General features: G+C 34.5%; 5 protein-coding genes across 8 annotated transcripts; 4 read left to right on the forward strand and 1 right to left on the reverse strand.

Moving 5' to 3' along the window:
* The first annotated feature begins 1378 nt into the window (after positions 1–1378).
* LOC123914428 (F-box protein At5g39450-like) lies at positions 1379–5014 on the forward strand. Its single transcript, XM_045965575.1, has 2 exons — positions 1379–3704; positions 4413–5014. The coding sequence occupies exons 1-2, from the start codon at positions 1849–1851 to the stop codon at positions 4426–4428; spliced, it is 1872 nt and encodes a 623-aa protein (XP_045821531.1). The 5' UTR covers positions 1379–1848; the 3' UTR covers positions 4429–5014.
* A 2991-nt stretch (positions 5015–8005) lies between these two features.
* On the forward strand, positions 8006–12201 carry LOC123916397 (farnesylcysteine lyase). Of its 3 annotated transcripts, none has more exons than XM_045967848.1 (6): positions 8006–8682; positions 9249–9422; positions 10578–10937; positions 11055–11230; positions 11551–11749; positions 11824–12201. In XM_045967848.1, the coding sequence occupies exons 1-6, from the start codon at positions 8146–8148 to the stop codon at positions 11824–11826; spliced, it is 1449 nt and encodes a 482-aa protein (XP_045823804.1). In that variant the 5' UTR covers positions 8006–8145; the 3' UTR covers positions 11827–12201. The 3 variants fall into 3 exon arrangements, with proteins under 3 accessions (XP_045823804.1, XP_045823802.1, XP_045823803.1); XM_045967847.1 differs by having other exon boundaries at positions 8094–8682; positions 11894–12201; XM_045967846.1 differs by having other exon boundaries at positions 8010–8682; positions 11551–12201.
* An 869-nt stretch (positions 12202–13070) lies between these two features.
* Positions 13071–16029, reverse strand: LOC123914477 (vacuolar protein sorting-associated protein 20 homolog 2-like). The gene is made up of 6 exons (XM_045965663.1): positions 15611–16029; positions 14770–14922; positions 14515–14667; positions 14183–14266; positions 13452–13581; positions 13071–13350 (listed from the first exon to the last, which is right to left on the reverse strand). The coding sequence occupies exons 1-6, from the start codon at positions 15710–15712 to the stop codon at positions 13325–13327; spliced, it is 648 nt and encodes a 215-aa protein (XP_045821619.1). The 5' UTR covers positions 15713–16029; the 3' UTR covers positions 13071–13324.
* A 138-nt stretch (positions 16030–16167) lies between these two features.
* Positions 16168–18830, forward strand: LOC123914476 (bifunctional protein FolD 4, chloroplastic-like). Its single transcript, XM_045965662.1, has 5 exons — positions 16168–16315; positions 16414–16742; positions 17604–17840; positions 17984–18151; positions 18308–18830. The coding sequence occupies exons 1-5, from the start codon at positions 16168–16170 to the stop codon at positions 18476–18478; spliced, it is 1053 nt and encodes a 350-aa protein (XP_045821618.1). The 3' UTR covers positions 18479–18830.
* Positions 18831–20290: 1460 nt separating this feature from the next.
* On the forward strand, positions 20291–22667 carry LOC123914478 (RNA polymerase II transcriptional coactivator KIWI-like). Of its 2 annotated transcripts, XM_045965665.1 has the most exons (5): positions 20291–20424; positions 20538–20703; positions 20785–20890; positions 22108–22130; positions 22280–22667. In XM_045965665.1, exons 2-5 carry the CDS (start codon positions 20560–20562, stop codon positions 22331–22333), a joined length of 327 nt encoding a protein of 108 aa, XP_045821621.1. In that variant the 5' UTR covers positions 20291–20424; positions 20538–20559; the 3' UTR covers positions 22334–22667. The 2 variants fall into 2 exon arrangements, with proteins under 2 accessions (XP_045821621.1, XP_045821622.1); XM_045965666.1 differs by having other exon boundaries at positions 20361–20703.
* The last annotated feature ends 258 nt before the right edge of the window (positions 22668–22925 follow it).

The raw sequence follows: 22925 nt of genomic DNA on the forward strand, positions 1-22925 counted from the left end.
TCATTTATGGCCATCAAGTGGCTGTCGGAAAACAGCTAGAAAGCCTTGATGAGCAGTTAATGCTCATCATTCCGGTGGGATTTGACGTTACAGAAGGGCTTGAAATATAACCGTTGGAATGGCGAGCATCCATGACATGTCCGCGCATTAGGTGCTATTCCGGCTATATAATCTCGTATGATTGGGTCTCCGAGCTTCTAAGCTCGGCCCAGAACATTTAACATTTTTTGACAATTTTTAACGAAAATGACTTATTTGGTAAACAAAGTTATTATAGCTAAGAAAGTAAGATGAAACAACATATAATTAAGGGACCAAAATAAAACTAACAAATAAGTTAAGAGAACAAAATTCCAATTTAACCTAAATCTGAATATTTAGCAATTTGACAATCACTCCCTTAAAATAAAATAACTTCAAGACAATTTGTATGGTAGATTCAAATTCAAATGTTTTTGCACATTAAGTTTTTAAAATGATTTTTTCTTCTATCATTTAAAAAACTATAATAACTAAATATTATTTACTAAATCGGTCAATAAAATAAGATGTATTTTTTAAAAATTTTATTACTAATAATAGTGAAAAATGATTATTTTTTACGAATAAAATATAAAAAGTTAACACAATGGATATAAACAATCAAATTGTATTTTTTTCCTTATCAAATAAATTTATCTAAAATACAATAATCGACTAGATTTTTTCCCTTATAAGGTGTGAACGAAATATTATTAATTTATTACTATGGTTTGATCAGCCGGTAGAAAAACAAAAATAAACAAATAAATAACTCAGTTAGTAATAGCTTCATTTGCCTACAAAATTTAATGTATTTGGTCTAAATTTTATACAAATACATTAATTTTTTGTTAATCAATTTTACTTATATTTTGGGATTTTGAGAGAGAAGATTACTTACCAAGGTTTTGTTTTGGAAGACCAACGAGCTAGTTTATAGCTTTTAGCTTATAATTTAGAAGTTTTGTTTGGTAACAATTAAAAAAAAATTTATAACTTATTTTTCAAACGCTATTTCAAGTAGCTTATGAACTTATAACTTATAGTAATCATTATTTTTCTTACAATTTTACCTCTATCATCTTACTTGAAAAAAATAAATACTATTAATGAAACATATTTTTTTTTATGTCATTTCATACTGGTATAAATTAGTTCAACCGCTAATTTTATCGAACACTATAAATTTAATCAGCTAACTTATTCACTATAAGCTAAAAACTAACTTATAAATTATTCGCTATAAGCTTATCCGCCGTAAGCTAACTTATCGCTATTTTTTACCCAAAAAGAAACGGAACCCAAGTCATTTTTTTACACAACTGCTTGAAGTAGACAATGGCTTAATGCAGTAACTAAGCCGCATCTAGGAGCTGAACTCAACATTGGTTTGTGTCCTGTGAGAGAAACCAATAAAAGACAAGACAAAGGATGCAACAACCCACGCTCTATCCTCGTTTGCTGTTGTCACATTCATAGACACACCCACTCCTTGGAAATTACAAAACAATTAACTCTTCCTTCTTTTCATCACTTCCCTTTTTCTCCATCACCCCTTTTTGACTACTTTCCACACCCCCTTTATATTTTATTCCTTTTCATAAGAAACAGATCAATACACACACCCCAATTCCTTGTCTTTCATCTTTGGTACAACCAATAATTGAATTTCTCAAAACCCCTTTCACACACAGATTCTCAACATCCCAGTTTCAACAACAGTTTTCAGGGTTTGTTGTTTTTTATTGTTTTTTCACTTCAAGATTGTGTTTTGATTAATTATAAATTGTGGGTATGTATTGAATTTGCAAATTCTATTAACAATTTATGAAACCTGTGATGATGTGTGATTCAAGCATGCTTTTATATCTACCTGATGATGTGTTTTCTATAGTTTCTAAATCCTTTACACCAAGAGATATATGTAATTTGAGTTTATGCTGTAAGAGCTTGAATGTTCTTGTGGCATCAGAGAAAATTTGGTTGACTCAATGTGAAGTTTTGGGTATAGTGCCTCATAAGGATCTTGTTGAGTGGAGAAAGGGTGTGTCTTGTTATAAGGCACTTTGTCGTTTTCTGTTGAAAGTTCAACCATTGATTGGAATATGGGTTCATCAGAATCCGGAGCTCGGGAACGTCGTGTATGTGATGCCTGGTTTTGTTTCTGTTGTTGGTTGTAGGATAATTCCTCAAGAGCTTGGTCCATTAGGTATGGAAGATGGTCCAATTCTATGGGCATCTGTTTTTGAAGTTGTTGCTGATTTTGATGGTTCGGCTATGTTTTTTCTTCATGGAAGGGAGAAAGGGATTGATTATATTTATCCCGGTTCAGCTAAGTCTATTGATAAATTTTGCAATATATTGTTGCTTGAGGTTGAACCGGAGCAAAATAAAAATGTTAGTACTTTGTTGCAGAGTAAAAGTTTTGTGTACCAGTCGGGTTTGGAGTTGTCAAGGAAGGTTGGTAGGTCGAATAGCGATATTTGTAGGTCACAAATTGTGTTGGGAAATAGTGAGGGAAATGTCACTTTTAGCAAATTGGCTTTTTCCGATAGAAGAAAGTTGCTTGAGGTTACTACTAGTCAAGTTCGACAAAAGGTTCTGGATACGGTGATAGGACCGTTGTTTCCTAGGTTGAGGGATGATGAGGAAAATTTTCAGAAAGATTTAGTGCTCTTGAGGGAAAGAAGATTACTCCTTAGTCGAATATACAAGCTTGGTAGTAGTGAGATTGACTATAAGGCGAATTCTCGTGATGTAGTTGGTATAACACAATTAGAATTGGATGACGATCTTTCTAGGGTCGTGCCTGATTCTCTGGCCGAGGAGGAGGATGGTGACGCACAACACATCAAGAGAAAAGGTATTCGCAGATATTTTTGGAATAGCCTTAAACATATTCTAGGAAGATCGAATTCAATTAATGACAGTCATTCAGCTTCAAAGAAGCTTACTACAAGCGGCGAGATTAGGCATGCTCGACTTCAAGAATTTCTTAAACTGGGCAACACAATGAGGCTAACCTTGAACGCCTCGAACGTGAAACTATCTTCTTATAGAGCATGGCCGAATATGCATGAGAGTAGGTTTGCACTTTACAAGTTGCCTTTGCGAGTTCCCGGTGCTGACCAAGAATATGCTGGTTTATGGGGAGGGGCATTTGGTTGGCCTCCAGGAAAGCCTTCTGAAGACAAGCCTGGAAAGGCTTTATTCTTTCTTCTCCTCTCTTATGAGGAGTTTCAAGGAGGACAGAAACTTCTCATCGCAACCAAAATATTGGAAGGCACACACTATGTCTTGCATCCTAACGGTTCAGCAATGTTTATAGCATATATTAACGAGCCTTCGTCCGAACCCTTTCCTTGGAACACTGATGCAGACTCGTTGCCGGTGAATATCAAGCACGCTTTCACCGGAGAGGGTATTGCAAGTGGTTATGGGTTCAGATACCCTGGATCAAAGCCGGGTTCACTCTTTGTTTTTCAGAATGGTGTAATTGCATTCATATGGAAGGAGTCAGGAGCTGTTTTGACCTTGCAAAGACTTAACTTGCAAGACCTTTTGAAGAAGGGTGAAAGAATACCTTCTCTGCCTCCCATCGCCAATTTTTCATATCTGACAAAATCCTACTCGAATGTGTTTGCTGGCTTTCCTACCTCTTCCAATTCTTTGTCTTCACCAAGGTTTGCCTTAACTCTGACATGTCAGCTTCTTTCACTTTGAAATTTCCCCTTAATCTTTGCACATTTTAATGGCTTTATGATTTGCCATAAGCCTATATTACTATTTCATATATGAAGTTAGTTTACGTGTTAAATTGTTTATTGATTGATATTTGGGATTTTTCTATCTTGTCTGTAGGATTAATAGGAAATCACCATATTTATAAAAAAAAAAAAAGGAAATCACCATACTTTCCTCTCTACTGCTGAGTGTTAGTTTAATAGCGTGATCTTAGGGCTTGCGAGAAAGGTTTATTGGAGTTCCTGGCAAAATATTGAAACGAATCTACTAGAATTCAGAAACAAATGATTTAGCGTACACGTAGAACTCTAAACCTTCTTAGGCACCTCGTCTTAGTTCATTATAGGCATATAAATATATCCTGCTTGTTAGAATTAGCGACATTTTGACAGCATAATATTGTTGAGGCCTGATGGTTGCAGTTATATTGTCTGGTTCATTAAGTTTGTTGTTGTGTTTTGGGGATGCCGTTACTGATTACTGTACTGTAGTTACTGATTTTCTTGCTATCCATCTATATAAGGTAAAAGGGTTTGAGATCTACGCAGTCAAAATCTGTTGAAGACGTGAATCTTAGTTGATAGTTAATGTGCATGGTCTTCCCTTTCTAGAGAAAATCTAAGCCAAAGTTGCATGTTTCTTTACAGGAAAGCACGACACTAGTATATCAGTGAGCTTTGGACTCTGATGGTTTTTCTCCGCTCATGTTTACAATGGTCTGATAAAGAGGCTTTAAGCTTCAAAGGCACACAATTGTTATTGCTGGAGTTGATTCTCTTCCGGCTGTCCCAGAAAACATTTCCTGCTGCTGTGTTTTCTAGTTGCTGCTTCTTGAGACCAAAGTTAGAGGTTACATCAGTCTTTGTCAAGTAATGTATTATTATGAAATAAATTTTGTGATGAAATGTCATATCATACACTTTGTTGTAGTAGTAGTAGTTTTTGTTTGTTTTCACCACCAGTATCCGGCCCACTGGACCGCTTAATCTGGTTTGGGGGTCAGATACACTTGGTTGTAGTATATATGGGACAAAATATGCAATAAAATCCCAATAAAGTTGTTATCTACATTATGTATAAATTGACATGAATGTTGCCATTGTGTGCCAGACAGACAAGGTTACATTACAGTGGAATGTAAACAAAATTGGTTGATCATGTAAACAACTTCACAGTGGAAGGAAACAATAGAAATGCTCTCTTCACTTGATGTCTATTTTAGGCAATCGGAAATGCATGTTTACCTCTAGTTAGTAGTAGTTATTATAAGCTACTTTTTATAGGATTAAGCAGTAACTTTTTAGTTTGGAAGGTCTAGCTCAACGGACAAGGTTGATCTTGTTCACGATATCTCGTAGTTGTTTGTGTGAGTTTCACGGGTGCTTACTATTTACCATTTTTTTCTAGTACTAATTTATAGAAATAAATTTGTCTAATCAATCACCTTGATACAACTAAAGCCTTATATTATATGCTTTTAAATTTAGAAAATAATTGTTATTTTAATGACAAATATGTACCAGAAAAGTATTTGACAAAGAAATACTAATAGTTAATTTTTTAGTCTCCTTTAATTGTAGTGGATATTTATAGGATCATGCTAAACAGTGCACTCGGGACACTAGTTAAGCATACTAAAAAAAGAAAGAAAGAACAAAATTAATGATGAGAGATAATGACTTTTTACATCTTTAAGATATTGAACTCACAATTTCCAAGATAAAATTTCTATTTTGATATCTTAACCAGTGCCCCCACCAGTGTCCCGGGGCACTGTTTAGCATTTTCCGTATTTATATTATAGTTTGAAAGTGAAAAAAATGGGTTGTTGATTGATAGAAAACTAATCTGAAAAGAAAGTCCACCAAATTTAGTAGTTAATTTTAGAGTTTTATTTATATGATGATGTTGATATTGATACATTATTATATATTGCCGTTCAAAAAAAACATTATTATATATTAAATTCAGCTATCAAGAGTCTTTTATGACTGAACTATCAGAGGAGTTGAGTTTTTTTTTTTTTTTTAAGAAAACAAACTTATAGCATTTCATTAATTAGTATGTGTCTAATACAATTTGGTATATCAACCAATATTTGGGTATTAGCTATATATGTGGCCGCCTTAGATAACATATGAGCAACCTCATTTGCTTGTCGCTTAATGAACTCAACACTGAAGTTACTGTAAAAAAGAGAGAAAAGTCTTCCGGAGCTGAGACTTGAGATCATTAAAATTAACATTATTATGTTATGGTCCTATATATAAGGAACATTTTAGAAATTTTTTTGGGTCCTTTTTATAAGAAGCACTCTTTAAATTTATTATTTATTAAATAGATAATCCCTTGTATACCCGTATTAAATTGTATAAAATGCAACTTATTCCAATGTTATGCATTAATTACATAAACACATTCTCAAGGTTAATTTTGGAATAACACATAACATTTTAGAATTTTTAATAAAAAAAAATAAGTCTCCTCAGTATGTCTGTTTTTCTCAATGTGTTCCTTATATATAGGACCGGAGGGAGTAATAATTAGTCTCCTCAATCATGAACTTAACTCAGCTGATATGGACATTGCATTATATATAAGGGGTCGAGGTTCGTACCTCGGCCATTTAACTAAAATAAATAAATAGTGCCACCGCCAATTGGGGATAGATGAAATCACTTGATGTCATAATTAATCACAGATTACTAAGGCTATGTTTGGATTGATGGAACATAATGGAGCGGAATGGAATGAAACATAATGGAATGGAGCGGAATGGAATATAAATTTCATTCCATTGTTTGGGTATTTTATGATGCAACGGAATAACGTTTCCACTCCATTGTTTGGAAATGGACGGGACGGAACAAGTTATAATTTTTTTATTCCAGTTTTACCCTTAGTTAAAAACTATTATTATATATAAAGCCTCTTAATTTGATTTACGATGGCAATCAATTTTTTACCAAACTGTTATTTCAAAACTCTATTAAAAAACAGTATATATAGGCCAACCTCTCAGTTTGTTATTATAGCTCAGTTGTATATACATTAGCAAAAATTAAATTGAAGATTATACATATATAAACATAAGCAAAAGTTTCACAACATGGAATAAAAATTATTGACGATAGCAAGACTCATGCTGGCAATGAAGAAACGAAAGAGAATTTATTGACCATGAGGAAGCAACAAGCAATGAACAATGAACGACGAGCAGAAGAAAAGGTATATAGAAGGAAGAGGTAGCTGGTAAACAGGGATATAAAGGTAAAATTTTAATTATAAAATTCCATTCCATTGGATACACCCCAAATTGGGAGGAATGGAAAATTGAAAGATTGGATGGTAAGGGATGGAATGTGTTCCATTATGTTCCATTCCACTCCATCCATTATTTACACATCCAAACAATGGAACTTAATTACTTACCATTCTATTCCATTCTATTTCATCACATACTACCAATCCAAACAAAGCCTAATAGTGATAAAAATAATATTGCCCCGGATTACTTTGTTTAGCATTTTCGTTGTATTATAATACCTATGTTCATAATTATAAGACTTTGTTTGACCACTACACGTACGCCCAATGTACAATTTTGATCACTAATATATTTAATTATCTATTAGTTAAAATTATAAAATTTAATGTTTTGAAAATACTCATCAAAATAAATTGAACAATATCTTATTTGTTAATATTTAGATTTATATATTATTAAAAAAAACACGATTAAAATAAGGTAAATGAATAGTACATTTTCGTCAAACGATGTCTTGTAATTAGGGACGGAGGTAGTATCACAATTATGCTTTTGTATTTTAGTTTTGAGTTGGAATTTAAGTTTTTATTTTTTATTTCTTCACACTAAAGTGTATGCATATAGTCATAGACTATTTGATTAAATAAAATATATTGATTAAAGAAAGTTGTTTGTATATGGTTTTAATTTGTACGAAATATATAATTTTTTTTTTCAATTATTGGTTATACGAAAATTGTTGTGTTTATATCCAAGCAAGCTCTACCTAAAAGTTTATAAAATTATTGTTAATAGTTACGACAATTATTAAGAATACAATTAAATTATATAATTAACAGTTTATAAAATGAAGGGATCAAAATTTAAATTCTGATCATAATATCCGACTTAATAATTTTGACATTTTTACTAATTGAACTTAAATTTGTGAACACCCATAAATATGTTCTACTCCTATGAATCAAGAGCTCTACTTGAGTCCAGTTGCAAATCAACTAAGTCAACTGAAAATTATGATTAATCAAGTCCAAAGTTCGTAATTAATGAAGTTATTATAGCTTTAAATAGGGATCAATATCCTAAAAATAGATGGCAACATTTGAATAGACGCAATGACCAAAATGCACATGCTACTACTCCCTCTGTTCTTCACCTTCCTTAACCTCTCTCAATCTCAACCACACTCCGATGCACCACCTTCATCCACCGTCTGCATCATCGGAGCCGGAATCGGCGGCTCATCCGTTGCCCATTTCATCCGCAAATACTCTCCAGACATCACTCCCACCACCAAAATCCAAGTATTCGAGCGTAACAGCATCGTCGGTGGTCGCATAGCCACCGTTACCATAGCCGGAGAAACATTCGAAGCTGGAGCTTCAATTCTTCATCCGAAGAATCTTCACGCCGTTACTTACACAAAGCTTCTCAACCTCAAGGTGAAAGAGCCAGGTTCGGATTCGTTATCGCTTGGAATTTGGGATGGCAATAAATTCGTTTTCAAAACGATTGAAATTAGTTCCAATATTGCCCTCATCGATAAGCTTCTCAAACTCCCTTTTATTGAGAATCTCGTTTCACTTGTCAATTCGGGACTCATGTTCGTTCGTTATGGCTTTTCGCTTTTTAAGATGCAGAACTTTGTGAAGGTACTTGTTTAAGTTGATTATTGTTTAGGTGTTGATTGGATAAGCAACTTAATTAAGCAGTAAGCACTTATAGCATAAATGCATACTATCCAACTTTGGCTATGTTTAAATAAACAACCTAATTAAGCGCTTATAGCTTAAACACTTTAGTTTGGAATGACTTAATTTTGAGATTATGGGAAACAACTTATGCAAATAAATAAGCTTTTATGTATTATTATAAGCCTTTGAAGGTAGTTTATGAGAAAACAGCTTATAAAGATACAATTTTTGTCGGTGAAAACTTATGAATTAACACTTATTTGCATAAGCTAAAAAATAAGCTAAATCCAAACGGGCAGTGCTTATATACGATCTATTTCTATAACAAAAGATAAAATAAATTCAAACATTTTTTCATATAAGCTATAAATTGTTTCTTTAAGTGCTGGAAATAAGATGAAAACAACTAATGATCATGCCATAAGTTGTTTTCATAAGCTCTTCCAAACAATCTCAGAAGTGTTTAAATAAGTTTGTGTGTAAAATAAAATGTGTGTTGTTTTTCTAACGAAGTTGTAATTTAGGATGCTGTGGATAGGTTCGGAAAATACTACGAGGAAACTAGTTCAAGACCTATTTTTGAGACTGTGGATGAGATGTTGAAATGGTCTGGACTGTTTAATCTTACTACCAGGACTTTACAAGATGAGTTGGTTGATGCTGGGTTGTCTCCCTTGTTGATCAATGAACTTGTCACGGTGAGAATTCTTATTATCCTTTACAAACGTATAATATAGATCACAAATTCACAATTAGTGTCTGTTTTGAAAACACCAAAATCTAGTGGACTAGATTAGAAGCTACTCATCGGAGCTTCTAAAAATCACAACTGGAGAACTGTAAACTCATTGTGACCGTTGTTGAGCGCTTAACTAAACACATGCTTAGTCTTTTGGATATTATGTTTGAGTGCATTCATAAACTGTGTTGGTTATCGCTACTAGCAGCAATGCTGCTGGATTGTTTTTGTTTCACCTTACAGAACCCCAAGCCTGCTTTATGTTGGTTGTGATGGTGTACATTTGTGTCACGATCACAGACTCGGAAAAATGACTCTCTGTGAACTACTATTTGACGGCGAACAGTTTGGGGATCATGAATGACTCTCTGTGAACTTCTATTTGACGGTGAACAGTTTGGGGAGCCATGATCAATACTGAAAAAATAGATGCCATCAACTAAGATAGTTAATTATTACTCAGCAATTTTGATTTGTGTGCTGCCTGGTTTGTTTATTTCAACAAGTTTGTTTGGATAAACTTCTCGTCAAACACTCGTGCAAAAAGAAATATTGAAAAAATCTTGAATAACCATGTACTCCCTCCGTACCACAATATATGTCGTTTTGACACCTTTACGCATATTAAGAAATGTAATGAATGTTGTATGAAAAAGAGAAATTATGAGTTATTTTACAAATTTACCCTTAATTAATTGTATGGGAAAGATAAATTGAAGAATTGAAAGAAGAGAGAGAAATAAATAATTAAGGGTGTAATAGGAAAAATAGCATTTAATGCTTTATTGGGAATGTAAAGCGACATATATTGTGGTACACATTTTTCATCCAAAGTGACATATATTGTGGTACGGAGGGAGTATCTTATATTTGAAATTAACTTTTGTAGTATCTTATTATTTTAGAAGCTCTCATTATAAGTTTATAAGGACTTTTCCTTGACTGAAGAACCATACACTTATTTTAATTGATATGCTTAGATCAATAGGAACTAATCCAAATTGGGTATGGGACTACTTTAGAACAAAACATCTCACACATGTAGAAAAGAGCAACATCTTAGATTTAAAAAAGCTTACTAGAATATGGAATTTTGTTCTGTTCATTTATGCAGGTCATTACACGTATTAATTATGGCCAGAGTGTCTACATGAGTGGGTTGGGAGGGGCAGTTTCACTGGCTGGATCTGGTGGAGGATTATGGTCAATTGAGGGAGGCAATTTTCAAATGGCTGCTGGACTGATCAATCGCTCGGAAGTTGCATTACATCTGCAGGAAGAAATAAAATCTGTTGCTGACCTTGGAGATTATTATGAACTCAACTCAACAAAAGGAAACAGTTATATCTGTGACGTTGCTGTGGTTGCCACGCCATTGGATGAGTTAAATATTCAATTTATTCCCCCAATTTCGATTCCCGAGAGAAAATTACAGCACACACATGCAACTTTTGTCAGGGGCCTTCTAAACCCTGTGAGTATTGACACCTGATAGTCCTAGCCTACTATTATAGTTGTCAATCTGATATATACATTCATCTTTCATTTTAGTTGGTGCTACTACTAATGGATGCCCTTTGTTATGCCCTAGGTATATTTTGGTCTCAAGGCTGCGGCGAAAATTCCTGATCTTGTGGCCACATTAGAGGACCCTAAACTTCCATTTACAAGCATTTCAGTTCTCAAGGAGCACAATGAAGAAGAATCCACTTATAAAATATTCTCTCGTCAACCAATGACAGACATATTACTTGATAGCATTTTCAGGTAATAGCATCAGCTGTTAATTAACTAATTTTTCATGTGCCTTTGAAACTTAAATTATACTGCTGATTTGCGTAACAAAATCTATTTTATAAACCTTCTCACTTCTAGTTAGATAATAGGTATAGTTTATAATTTTAGATAGCCATGGGCTCACACATCAAACTTGCCTAATAATTACCTATGGACTCTAGTTAATCATTTTGCGCCGAGGTACAAATGGGCCTAATGTTGGTATTTACTTGTTTAGCTTTGTATTTTCAGCAAAAAGAAACCTTTAACCAGTTTCTAACTGTAACTTTTGTTGATTGCTCCTCTGACAGTGTGAGGAAGGAGACAATTCGGATAAACTGGGCTGCCTACCCTCAGTATCACGCCCCAGAAATATTTGCACCATTTATATTGGATGGACGGCAGCTGTACTATGTTAATGCATTTGAAAATGCGGCTAGCACCATGGAGACAAGTGCTGTGGCAGCTGAGAACATTGCCCGACTTATACTCTCAAGATATTTTGGCAAAGTAAGTGTGCATTCATCTAATTTGAATTTGAAGGCTAGTTCTCAAGAAGATGCTCATTTAGACTTGTAATACAGTGATTGCAAGATTTTGTTTAATATGCATTTGGAAATACGGGAAAGTAAATCAAGCAATTATTGTCAACAGGAAGTTAATCCCTAGCCAACTGGTGGAGATACAACTATATGCAAAACACGGGACAATACTGCAAATACGGCACAATAAATAATTTCTCTCCTCAATCCTCCCTTTGTGTTTTATCATGTAATTATGTTCTTAATGGATAGTGTGTCACTGTTAAGATTAAAACTTCTAGTGGTTGCATTTTCTGATGAGGATTTCGTAGTATTTGTACCACTTCATATCACTGCAATTAACAGGCAGAGGTTAATATGTAACATTTCCACTGGAGCCTTATTTTACTAGACTGTGATAAAGTTATTAGTGGTGCTCAATTTTCTTTCAATTCTTTGAACTTCATGCAAAAAGTCATCTCACCACATGTTTGTTTAAGCTCTACGCGACTCAATTGCGCATTCCCAGTAAGTTTTGTGAAAGGAAGATGTTTTTTTCTTCTTAACAAAGACCGTCTAGAGACTCATGACGTGAATGGCTAAACAAAATACACAGCCAAGATCCTTGACACAACCTCGTGGTTTATGAATGTCAAGACATGCAAGAAAAGGCAAAACCTTATCAACCAAGTTGTTCAGGCGAATGCTCGTTGATTTTATAACAATTTACCTACAAGTCCCTGCTTCGTAATAAGAACTGGAAGACGTGACATATTGGTGCTGTTTTGATCTTGTTTTCATATGTGTATGTTGTAACAGTAGTGTGCCCATGGAACTGGGTGTTTTGTACTGAAAATAGACCACTGATAACATGTAATTCTGATACTTGTATATTGGTGAGAAAAAAATTAATAAATGTTGCTGCATTGATATTCTAAAGGGATAAATAATTTGAGGCTTTAAAAATTTGCAAAGAGGGAGTATTATTTTTCTATTTGAAAAAACATTAAAATATCTAACAAAGAATGTGAAAGAGTGTGTAAAAACAAAACATAACATAATTTTCTCATTATAGGATTCAACGATAAATTTTATGTCCATACTCGGTTCCATATTAAGTGTCACTTTAAAAATGAAAAGAAAAAAATTATTTCATTTTTTTATACAACATTAGCTTTTTTCCTCTACTTATGTCCTCAAATAATTAGTATGCATCATTCCCATACTCAAGTCATTATACTCATTATACTTCTTTGGTCATTTTTTTTTTTAATTTTTTGTAAAGAAACCATATCAAATATCAAAGAATATTCAGTAAAACTATTTCACTCCTTTGGTCATTTTTTTTTTGGTGAAGAAACCATATCAAATAGAAATGGCAAGAGTGTCATATATGCACATCTGTACAAATTAAAAGTCATTGCAAATACTAAAACCAATCAAAACTCCAATAACTACACAAGGCAACATAGTTGATAGTGGTACAGGCAGACAAGAAGACAGGATGCTCCACTTTGATTTGCAAAGCCGTTGACGTGTTTCTGTCATGAATTCACAATATTCTTCAAGCTTCCAATGGTTCCTCCATAACTGTTGCAACATCAGCCATATTAGTTAGTTAATTTCTTCTATACCTTTTGTTTTCTTTGGGAGACATGGGAGAGGGCGGGTTCAGAGGGATGAGGCAATACCTTTTCTTTTTATAGGTACTTCAGCATCACTGATAACTGGCGCCTTGGTTGGGACATCAGGAAGGTCCAACTTTTCATCAATCTCTGCAGGAACTGTGGTAGGAGCTTCAGGAAGATCTTCGACTGCAAGCTGATGAAAATAATATGAATTTGGTCAATTGCCGTGCAATAAGGATTTATGGGGGGAAGGGATCAATGCATCTATTGCATATGCCTCTATGAATGTAATTGAGCAACATTTTATTTTTGTTTGGCATGATTTATGCGAGTATTTCCTTCCTAATTTTGAATTTTTAACCTCTGCAATCAATCACTATCTCAAAACTTCGCTAAGAGATGGACAAACAATTGAATTCTATGTTTCCATTGACAGCATTATTACCGAACAGTCACATTATGCAGCTAATTGCAGTACACACTTTTTTATGCTAGATGTCATACCATAAATAACTTAGGTTCATTACTTCATTGTATAATAAAACCAAATCAAATTAAACTCACAATGAAGAACCTCTGTTTACTAAATTTAGCTGATATAATAACATTTCATTCCTCCAGCAACTAGGTACAGTAAGTGAAAACGGATAAATTGAAGCATAATGGTATATACTAGCATCTCCTTTCCACACTACTATAATTATGGCGTTAATACAAATGGAAAAATATGAATGGGATTATATTGGAACAACTATAAGTCAATACAAAATCATAAAAAATGAAAATTCATGTACCTGGGTTTCCAAGTTCTCAAACTCTGCCAGAACTTCCTCTTCATCTTCTGCTGATAATTGCTCCCCAAGTATTGCATGAATTTCCTTCAAATTCAACAAAATAATGTAAACCATCAGCAAGTTTCAAACATAAACAAAAATAAAATAAAATGCAGGAGATGGGAATTGCCAAAGAAAAAGTAGCAGCTCAATAGTAACAGCGCAAAAAGCTCAATCAAACTGGTACAGCTTTAATCCCTAATCCCGACCCCTAAAAAATTGTAACGAGTCTGGATGTGGAGGTCAGTTTTGAAAAGCAGTAAGAGTAAGGATAAGAGTGAACTCAAACTTACATCTTGATAAGCTTTAGCTTCAGCAGTTTCATCCATAAGTTTCTGAACATCCTCAATGTTTATCTCACTTTGTATGGCTTTCATTGCATCATTACCGGCCTTCAAACTTTCAAACACGGCCTTTTGTTTGCTTGCCAGTTCGATATCTGCTAACTGAACCAAGGAAATAAATGTAAGCATCTCTTTTAAACAAAACCAAAACAAAACAGAGAATACAACTTTTTTAAGAAATGACAGAGAAGAGTAAGACATTACTTGTTGCTCAACATTTATTAGCCAGGCGTCAACTTGCTTCAACAATTCTTCTTGTGTCTTTTTTTTCTTTAATGCCAGCAAGGCCCTATCTTTCTTCTTTTCACGGATCAAGTCTCGTGCAGCTTGCTTTTCTGCTTCAATAACAGCATCAAGCTGGAAAACAAAGAACGCATAAAGCAAATAACTCAAGCAAGGCAATGCATCCTCTCTTAGCTACTTCAATACTTATGTCCTATCTAAACCTGTTACTTTATCAACAACCAGATAATTAAGAGCCATAAATCCCATCCCAGTTAATAACTAAAAAACTGCAAGCATCATCAAAAAGATCAAACCGTGGATTGTAGAAAAACACGGTACGTTCACATTCCTTTACACTACAATGCTATAGCCGCTATTTTGACAAGATTTTGTACTAAATTGCATATCGCATAACAATCTGTAGTTTGCTAAATTTCCGCTATCCTATAATGCTATAGCCTCTATTTGACAACACTGATTTAACTAACTAATACTCACTATAAATTTTTTATAATTTTATATTAGTTTTACCTGCTGCAATTCAATTAACATGCTAGTACACAAAATGAATTCAATTAAAATGATAGCAACACCCTTCTAAACTTCACCACAAAATGAATTCAATTAACATGCTAGTACACCATTTTGATTAATCCCAAGCTCTATACTTGAGTTCAATTATTAATTTTTATCTAAACTTTAGTTCAATTCTTGAATTCCCTTTCAACCCTAAAATCAAATTATGAGAAAATTTCACATTGACAATCAAAGTGGAAGAACAAAAACGAAATTGAGGTAAAAGGGTGTTGAAAAAAGTAACCTTTTGTTGATATTGAGCAAGTTTGCGTCTCTGGGTCTTGAGTGCTAGAATTGCACGATCCACATCCGTTACCTTAGGTTTCTTGACGAATACATTCCCCATCGATTTGTTGATTTTGATGCTGTTGATAATAATATGGGCATCAACTATAACCTTTAGAGGAATAATAATGATGATGATCAAATTCAAAAGATTACAAATTCAATTTGAAGGTATTGGGTTTGGGTTTTTAGTTTTTTCTGTTGAAGGGGTTTTGTCGTTTCCACTTTTCAACAGCTCACAACCTGGTGCAGCTTTATTCCAATTCAATGCACAGATGGATGACATGTGGCAAATATTAATCAAACGGTTGATATTTAAAGCATTTGTTTTAATAAATAAATAAAAAACAGAATAGAAAGAAGAGAGTGCGTGTTATTTCAGTTCATCTTCTTCTTCTTCCTCCCATCACTCTTCTCTTCATCTCGCCGCCGTCGCCCGTCACAACAGAAGCTGTTATCCTCCCTTCATCTCCACTTACCGCCTCTCCGCCGCCGCTGAGTAGTAATCACACAATAATGGCTTCTTCTTCTATTTTCAATCCTCCTTCTTCCACCACTGCTCTCCTCCTCCGCCGCACTCGCCACCCAATCCATGTAGGTCCCACCTCTCTCCGCTTCTTGACCAGTCACTCCACTCCTCCTTCATCCCATCTTGTCTCCATCGGTATATTCCCAACTCATTTACATTCTAGAATTTTCTCTTAGGTCCTGTTATTATTTGCTAGAATTTTCTTGTTTTTCATTTTGTGAATTTTTTTACAGCTGCTAGTGCTACTGAGGCTTCTGTGGCTAAGGTGATTGATGGAAAATTAGTGGCAAAACAAATCAGAGATGAGATAGCAGCTGAAGTCTCTAGGATGAAAGAAGCTGTAGGTGTCATTCCAGGGTTAGCTGTTATACTTGTTGGAGATAGAAAAGACTCTGCAACTTATGTGCGTAACAAGAAGAAGGCTTGTGAATCCGTTGGAATCAATTCTTTGGAAGTAAATTTGCCTGCAGATACCACTGAAGAACAAGTTTTGAATTATATTTCAGGCTACAATGATGATCCTTCTGTTCATGGCATTCTTGTTCAGCTACCTTTACCGTCTGTATGCTTCTAGATCTCTTAACATCTTTTTCTTTTTAGAGATATTAAGGGCCCGTCTGGATTGACTTATTTTTGAGCTTATACGAAACAACTTATGTGAATAAATAAGTTTTTATATATTATTATATGTTTTTCAAGGTGGTTTATGAGAAAATAGCTTATAAAGATACCATTTTTGTCAGTGACAACTTATGAATTAACATAAAAGTTTCCAAACAGGCCCTAATTGTAATTGTAATTGTAATTATCATTTTTGTTCTCTACGTTATACTTTGATAGTGTGTATATTGTGTAGTTGTTACTAGGTTTGCTAATCTTGAGGGATTTCAATTTGCCCCCCCTTCCCTTGTATATGTCATTGTACAGATTCATTCAGAAAGAATAATACAATCATTCAGGCCATATGTAGTTAGCCTATTTGTATATCTACGATAAACATTCAAGTAACATTAATTACTATTAGAAATTGTGTTGGGTCTAACTCAATTGACTTGTAAGGTGAGAAATGTCTCCTACTTACAACAAACACTTTTTAGGCAATATATCTTTTTATGTGGGACTCAACACACAGCCTCACGCCCAAAACTAGACACGTGGAGTGTGATCGAAGTGTGCCAAGAACCGGTGGCCCAACTGATCTTGGATAAAATTAAACTCTAATACCATATTAGAATTTGGGTTGAGCCTATGACAAAACATACTTGGAAGGTGAGGGATGTCTCCCACGTTTAAACACTTTTTAGGCCTTATCTCATCTAATGTGTGAGATTCTTGACAATAACTTACTCTTTAAGCCGAGTTTATTGTCACCTAAACTATAACTATAATCCATAACCTAATGATTTTGTTGGTCTTGTGACAGCATATGAACGAACAAAATGTGTTGAATGCTGTTAGAATTGAGAAGGATGTAGATGGTTTTCATCCATTGAATATTGGTCGACTTGCCATGCGAGGAAGAGAACCTCTGTTTGTTCCTTGTACACCCAAGGGATGCATTGAACTACTCCACAGATATGGCATTTCTATCAAAGGAAAGAGGGCTGTTGTGATTGGTCGGAGTAATATCGTCGGAATGCCAGCTGCTCTCCTGCTGCAAGTAATATTTCACTGCGCCAAACTTAATAACATTCAGTTATAGTTCAAAACTAGTTATATTTCAGTATGAATGTTTTCTCTTTTCCTTTTGCTTCAAACAAATACATTTCCACTCACTCCTTTATATGTCTTTTATGCTACTAGAGGGAAGATGCTACTGTCAGTGTTGTCCATTCCAGGACTAGTAACCCTGAAGAGATCACAAGACAGGCAGATATCATCATCGCTGCTGTTGGACAACCAAACATGGTTAGGGGAAGCTGGATAAAACCTGATGCAGTCATTATCGATGTTGGAATCAACCCAGTAGATGTGAGTAGATTTATTTCTAGGCCTTGTTTATTGTATGTATACATTAAGATCTCTCTCACTTGGTAGTGTTTGTAGAATGAACAAATTTCATATTTGATTCTTGAATTTTGATATGAAGGTTGCTTAACCATTGCACTTTTTGTGTGTTTGTGACAGGATCCAAGTAGCTCCCGAGGTTATAAATTGGTTGGAGATGTTTGTTATGAAGAAGCCATAAAAGTTGCCTCTGCTATTACACCTGTTCCTGGAGGAGTTGGTCCAATGACCATTGCAATGCTTCTGCAAAATACACTCACTTCCGCAAAGAGAATTAACAGTTTTCAGTAGTCTAATAAAAGGATGTGTGTCATTATGAGATTTGATCTATTTTCTCTTGATAGGAATATCACATGATATAGTTGTGATTTTGTTACAGGAATTAATCACTAAATAATTAGTTTCTTTTAAATAATAGTTACTTTATGTCATTTTACTCTTTTAGCCCCGAGAGTTGTATTTAAAGGCCTTGTGCCTCATTTGAAACACACTCATGTGATGGAGGTTGTTGAGTGTGGAAAAGCAAAGGTAACTGGAACATTACTAGATGGATTATGCATCAAGGTTCCAAAATTGTTGGCACCTGAACCACAACTTGCTGACACTTGCAGTTATTGCAGTGATATTTTTTATGGTGGTTCTAGTTCTGTTTTCGCAAATATTCACTGTTATTTTGATTATAGTGCAGGGGTCAGAATATTTGATTTTGTCTCTCAAGCCGGTGGTAATGAAATTGCTTCACTGCTATCTTTCATGAAGCTCTATACATATCCCATTGACAATAGCTATGAGTTAAATATGTTTTCTCACGCTATTAGAAATTTCACCTTTGAATGTTCTTGTCTGACAATTGATGATGCATTTAGGAGATTGTCACTTTTGTTGACTATGCATTTTGCCGCTGAAATTTAAGTTTTTGTTATAGTTCATGTCATAGGAATTAAGCATTTTGTCCATAGGAGAGTGAGAAAGCCAATTGGAAATGTCTGCTCACTTATTGTTAATGAAACTTTCAATAAGTTTGCTAAAAAATGGATACTTTTTGCAAATTCAATCATCCTTACATTGAAGCTATCAAATTTGTTGGCCATGTTCAGAACATATACATATGGAGCAAATATGGTTATTACCCAAATACTATATAGCATGATTAAGGAAGTTTCTATCACATTGGATGATTGGTTTAAAGCCTATGAGGAAGATATCATCATTTTTCTATATCTCTTTTTGTTAAGAATAAACATTTTTTGTTGGTATTAAATTGATCAACAAGTGCATTACTCAAGTTTACCAACAAGAAGCTCAATTGTGCTTTGTGTACAAAGCTAAGTTCACAAAAAGTTTGGAGTCTGCTACTTGCAAATTTCACATGGCATTTGAGCTTCAACATGTCCACATTTGGAGCTACTTGAATGCTTTTTTTAATGGTATGAAGGTGATAAGTATTCCAATACATGAAAATGTTCTCAATTTGACCTCTGAAGTTTCTCTTACAGTAGATTCCATGCATGACAATTTATATGAAATACTTAATCTAACCTATCATCTTGGTCTCACTCGTATTGACGATCAAAGAAAGAAAGAAAGCGTGTTGACCTCTAAAAATAGGTTCCTGCTCGATAAACACTTTCCTACAATGAATAGACGAACCGAGCTCAATGCAAAGAACTCTAGTAGGACAGCTGGTTACCTTTTTTTTTTCTTTCTAAAATGTGATTCCGACACTTGGCAAAGACCTTGTGCCGCGGAAGCAAAGTCGTAGTTAGTAGCCCGTTAAGGAAAGCCCGCTCTATTCTTCTATTATATAGATACGTCTATTATAGCCCGTTAAGGAAATCAACCTCCGCTCTATTCTTCTATTATACAGATACGTCTATTATAGGAAGTTCTAACACAAAATAAAATAAAAAGGTTGAGTAAGTAAAAAGAGAAAAAAGAATATACACTAATTTTACACCGTCAACCAATATCAACTATATTTTTCGCCACATCATCCTACTAAATCCCACTTTCTTAATATGATATGGAAGAATGCTTAATTCTTATCGGTTGCACGTGTAAAATATAGTCTTTAAACTTAGGAAAAAATTGAAAATGGTAACCAAAAAATAAAATAAAAAAGTGAAAAAAAGTGTTTGTTTCAAAAAGAAAAGAAGTGTGTTGAAGATAGTGAGAGTAGTGACCGAAGCGTCTCTTGTATCGATTCCAGTTCCGTTTGGGCGCCAAAAAGTTTCCAGGTTTTCATTTTTCCCTCTCTCTCTCTCTCTCTCTGATTTTTTCTCTATATATAGTTCGTTCTGCTTCTGCGTTTTCAAATCCAATAACTCCTCACATAACGTTACACACACAGCGACTCTTAGAACTTTCGAGAAATGTCTGGAACTACCGGAAAGGGGAAGAAGAGGGACGAACACGACACCACTTCCGACGGCGACGCTGAAACTCACGCGCCTCCCAAGAAGTCTATCAAGAAGGACTCCGACAAGGATAGTCCTGGTGACATCTTCGTAGCAGAGGTTGGTTTCTCAAAACCCTAAATTCATTTTTCTAGGGTTTTTGTTTTTAATTAACTCTTTCATTTTGTTTAATTAATGCAGCTTTCCAAGAACAGGAAGGTTTCTGTGAGGATCTGGCAGGGTAAGGTTTGGGTAGACATTCGTGAATTTTACGATAAAGATGGCAAGCAATGTCCTGGCAAAAAAGGTATTATTCCAGGAGTTTGTGATTTTTTATTTGTTTGTGTGGATGCATGCTATTATGTATTGTGGTTGTTTAGTTTGTTATTCGAGGAGATTGTTGAAATATTGAATAGGAGGATAGGATGATCAAGTTGATCAATTGATGATAACTGCAGTTTTTACTTCCATATAGATTGTGATTAGTGACTATTTGCTTCTTAAACATATGTTATGTTGTAGTAGTGACATACATATTATGATCCTTGTTGCTATCTATTTGTAATGTGTGTGGTGATTTTCATATGGTGTCAAGCTGTGTTAGATAGATAACTTATGAACTTGATTATCTGCAACATTCTTTGATTCTGATTGAAAGGGGTGGGCGACTTATGGTGGAGCTCAACATGTTCATTTCATTTCATATGAGAAACCCAAATTCAATGCTAGGAACCCAAATTGGAACTAGTTTTTGTTTTACTGTTAGGAACCCAAATTCAATGCTAAATAGAAAACATTATTATTGATTGAAAGTAGATGTATTACAGAAGGATAACTCCTGTAACCCAGAGCTAAAGCTCCTCGGAGAAGAGACATGTCTCTCGTTGCCCAAACCATAAGGTTTCTAACAGAATGGTTCTCCATGCCCTCACTCTTGCTATCCCTATCCCTTTCCTTTATATAACTAACATTTCCCTCAAACTAGCCACATCAGCAAATGTAACCAACTTCTCTGTTCAACACATTCGTCGGGCATTTTGGTTAATATAGCATCTGCTGGATCATATTGTTGAAATTCAAAAGCCTTGTAATGGCAAAGGTTTTAAAGAAAAGTTTAAGTATGCTGGTTTTGTGATCTACATTTGTGTTGAAAATTTATGTTTGCTTGGCTTTACCTTTCTTACCAATGCTTGATTGCCTCTGTATTATTGTTGAGACTTGAGAGTTGTCTTGCAGAGTTGTTTGTATTTTGACCCAATTTACTTTTATAACTGTTTTCATTGGTGTTCTAGACAATTTTTTGTGATTTTTGGTATACATATATGATCATGGAATTATTCTAGATTGCTTGAAAAGTTTTCAGTTTGGATCAAGTAGAGTACCTGAATAGATTCTGTTGTCTTCTGAGTTCATTGACATTGGTTGATATATGTACTCAATCCCACCAAGTTGGATGGGACGATGCTTGGTGGAGGCTGTTAAATTGATGTAAATTTATAATGACATTTGTATACTTGTTTTCAGGTATCTCATTGAGCAAGGATCAGGTACATCTTGAAACTATAATGACATTGTATATTTACAAGTTCTTTTCTATACCTGTATCAAATCTGTTGGTTGGTTTACTGGCCTAGAATATAGGATTTGGAACCCATTATTCATTGATTAATTTTCTGTATCTCTCCTGTGTGTGCAGTGGATTGTGCTTCGTGATCACATTTCAGAAATTGACAAGGCAGTCCAAGATTGAGAAACTGTGCACCAAGCGGAATTACAAGTCCAAATACTATCTGTGTGGGCTTGTTTAGTTTTTTCTTTTTTTGAATCATTAGAAGATTAGACATGGTCATATGATGTATTAGCCTATTAGGGCATGAAAACCTTTGGATCTTAGTGCATATTTGTTTTCTGTTTGGTGAATCTTGACTGTACGTCAAGGTCTAAACTTTATTTCGTAGCTTCCATGAAAGCCTGTTGGTTGGGCATTGAAATGTGCATCCAAACATATGGTTACCAGTGCATGTAAAGAAAGTGATGATCAGTTGACATAGTAGTTCTGTTATTAACTAGCTTATATCCTGAAAGTGTGGGTTGAGTTTTTTTTTTACTTTCCAAAATATAATTAAAATAGTGCGCTTGTTTTTTCATCTGCCTCCACTTTTTTGCTTTCTCTAATTTTTTTCAAATAAAAGATCTAAAGCAAATTCCTCTTCTCTATAAATTACCATGATGCTCTTGGCCCTTTCATATGCCTTCAATGCTCTTAACTCATTAGCTATATGGATTATAGTTTCGACCATCATTTTCAAGAGTTGAATTACTCAATCACATAAGAAAAAAGT

The sequence above is a fragment of the Trifolium pratense genome, linkage group LG3, assembly GCF_020283565.1.
Source record: "Trifolium pratense cultivar HEN17-A07 linkage group LG3, ARS_RC_1.1, whole genome shotgun sequence".
Taxonomy (NCBI): Eukaryota; Viridiplantae; Streptophyta; class Magnoliopsida; order Fabales; family Fabaceae; genus Trifolium; species Trifolium pratense.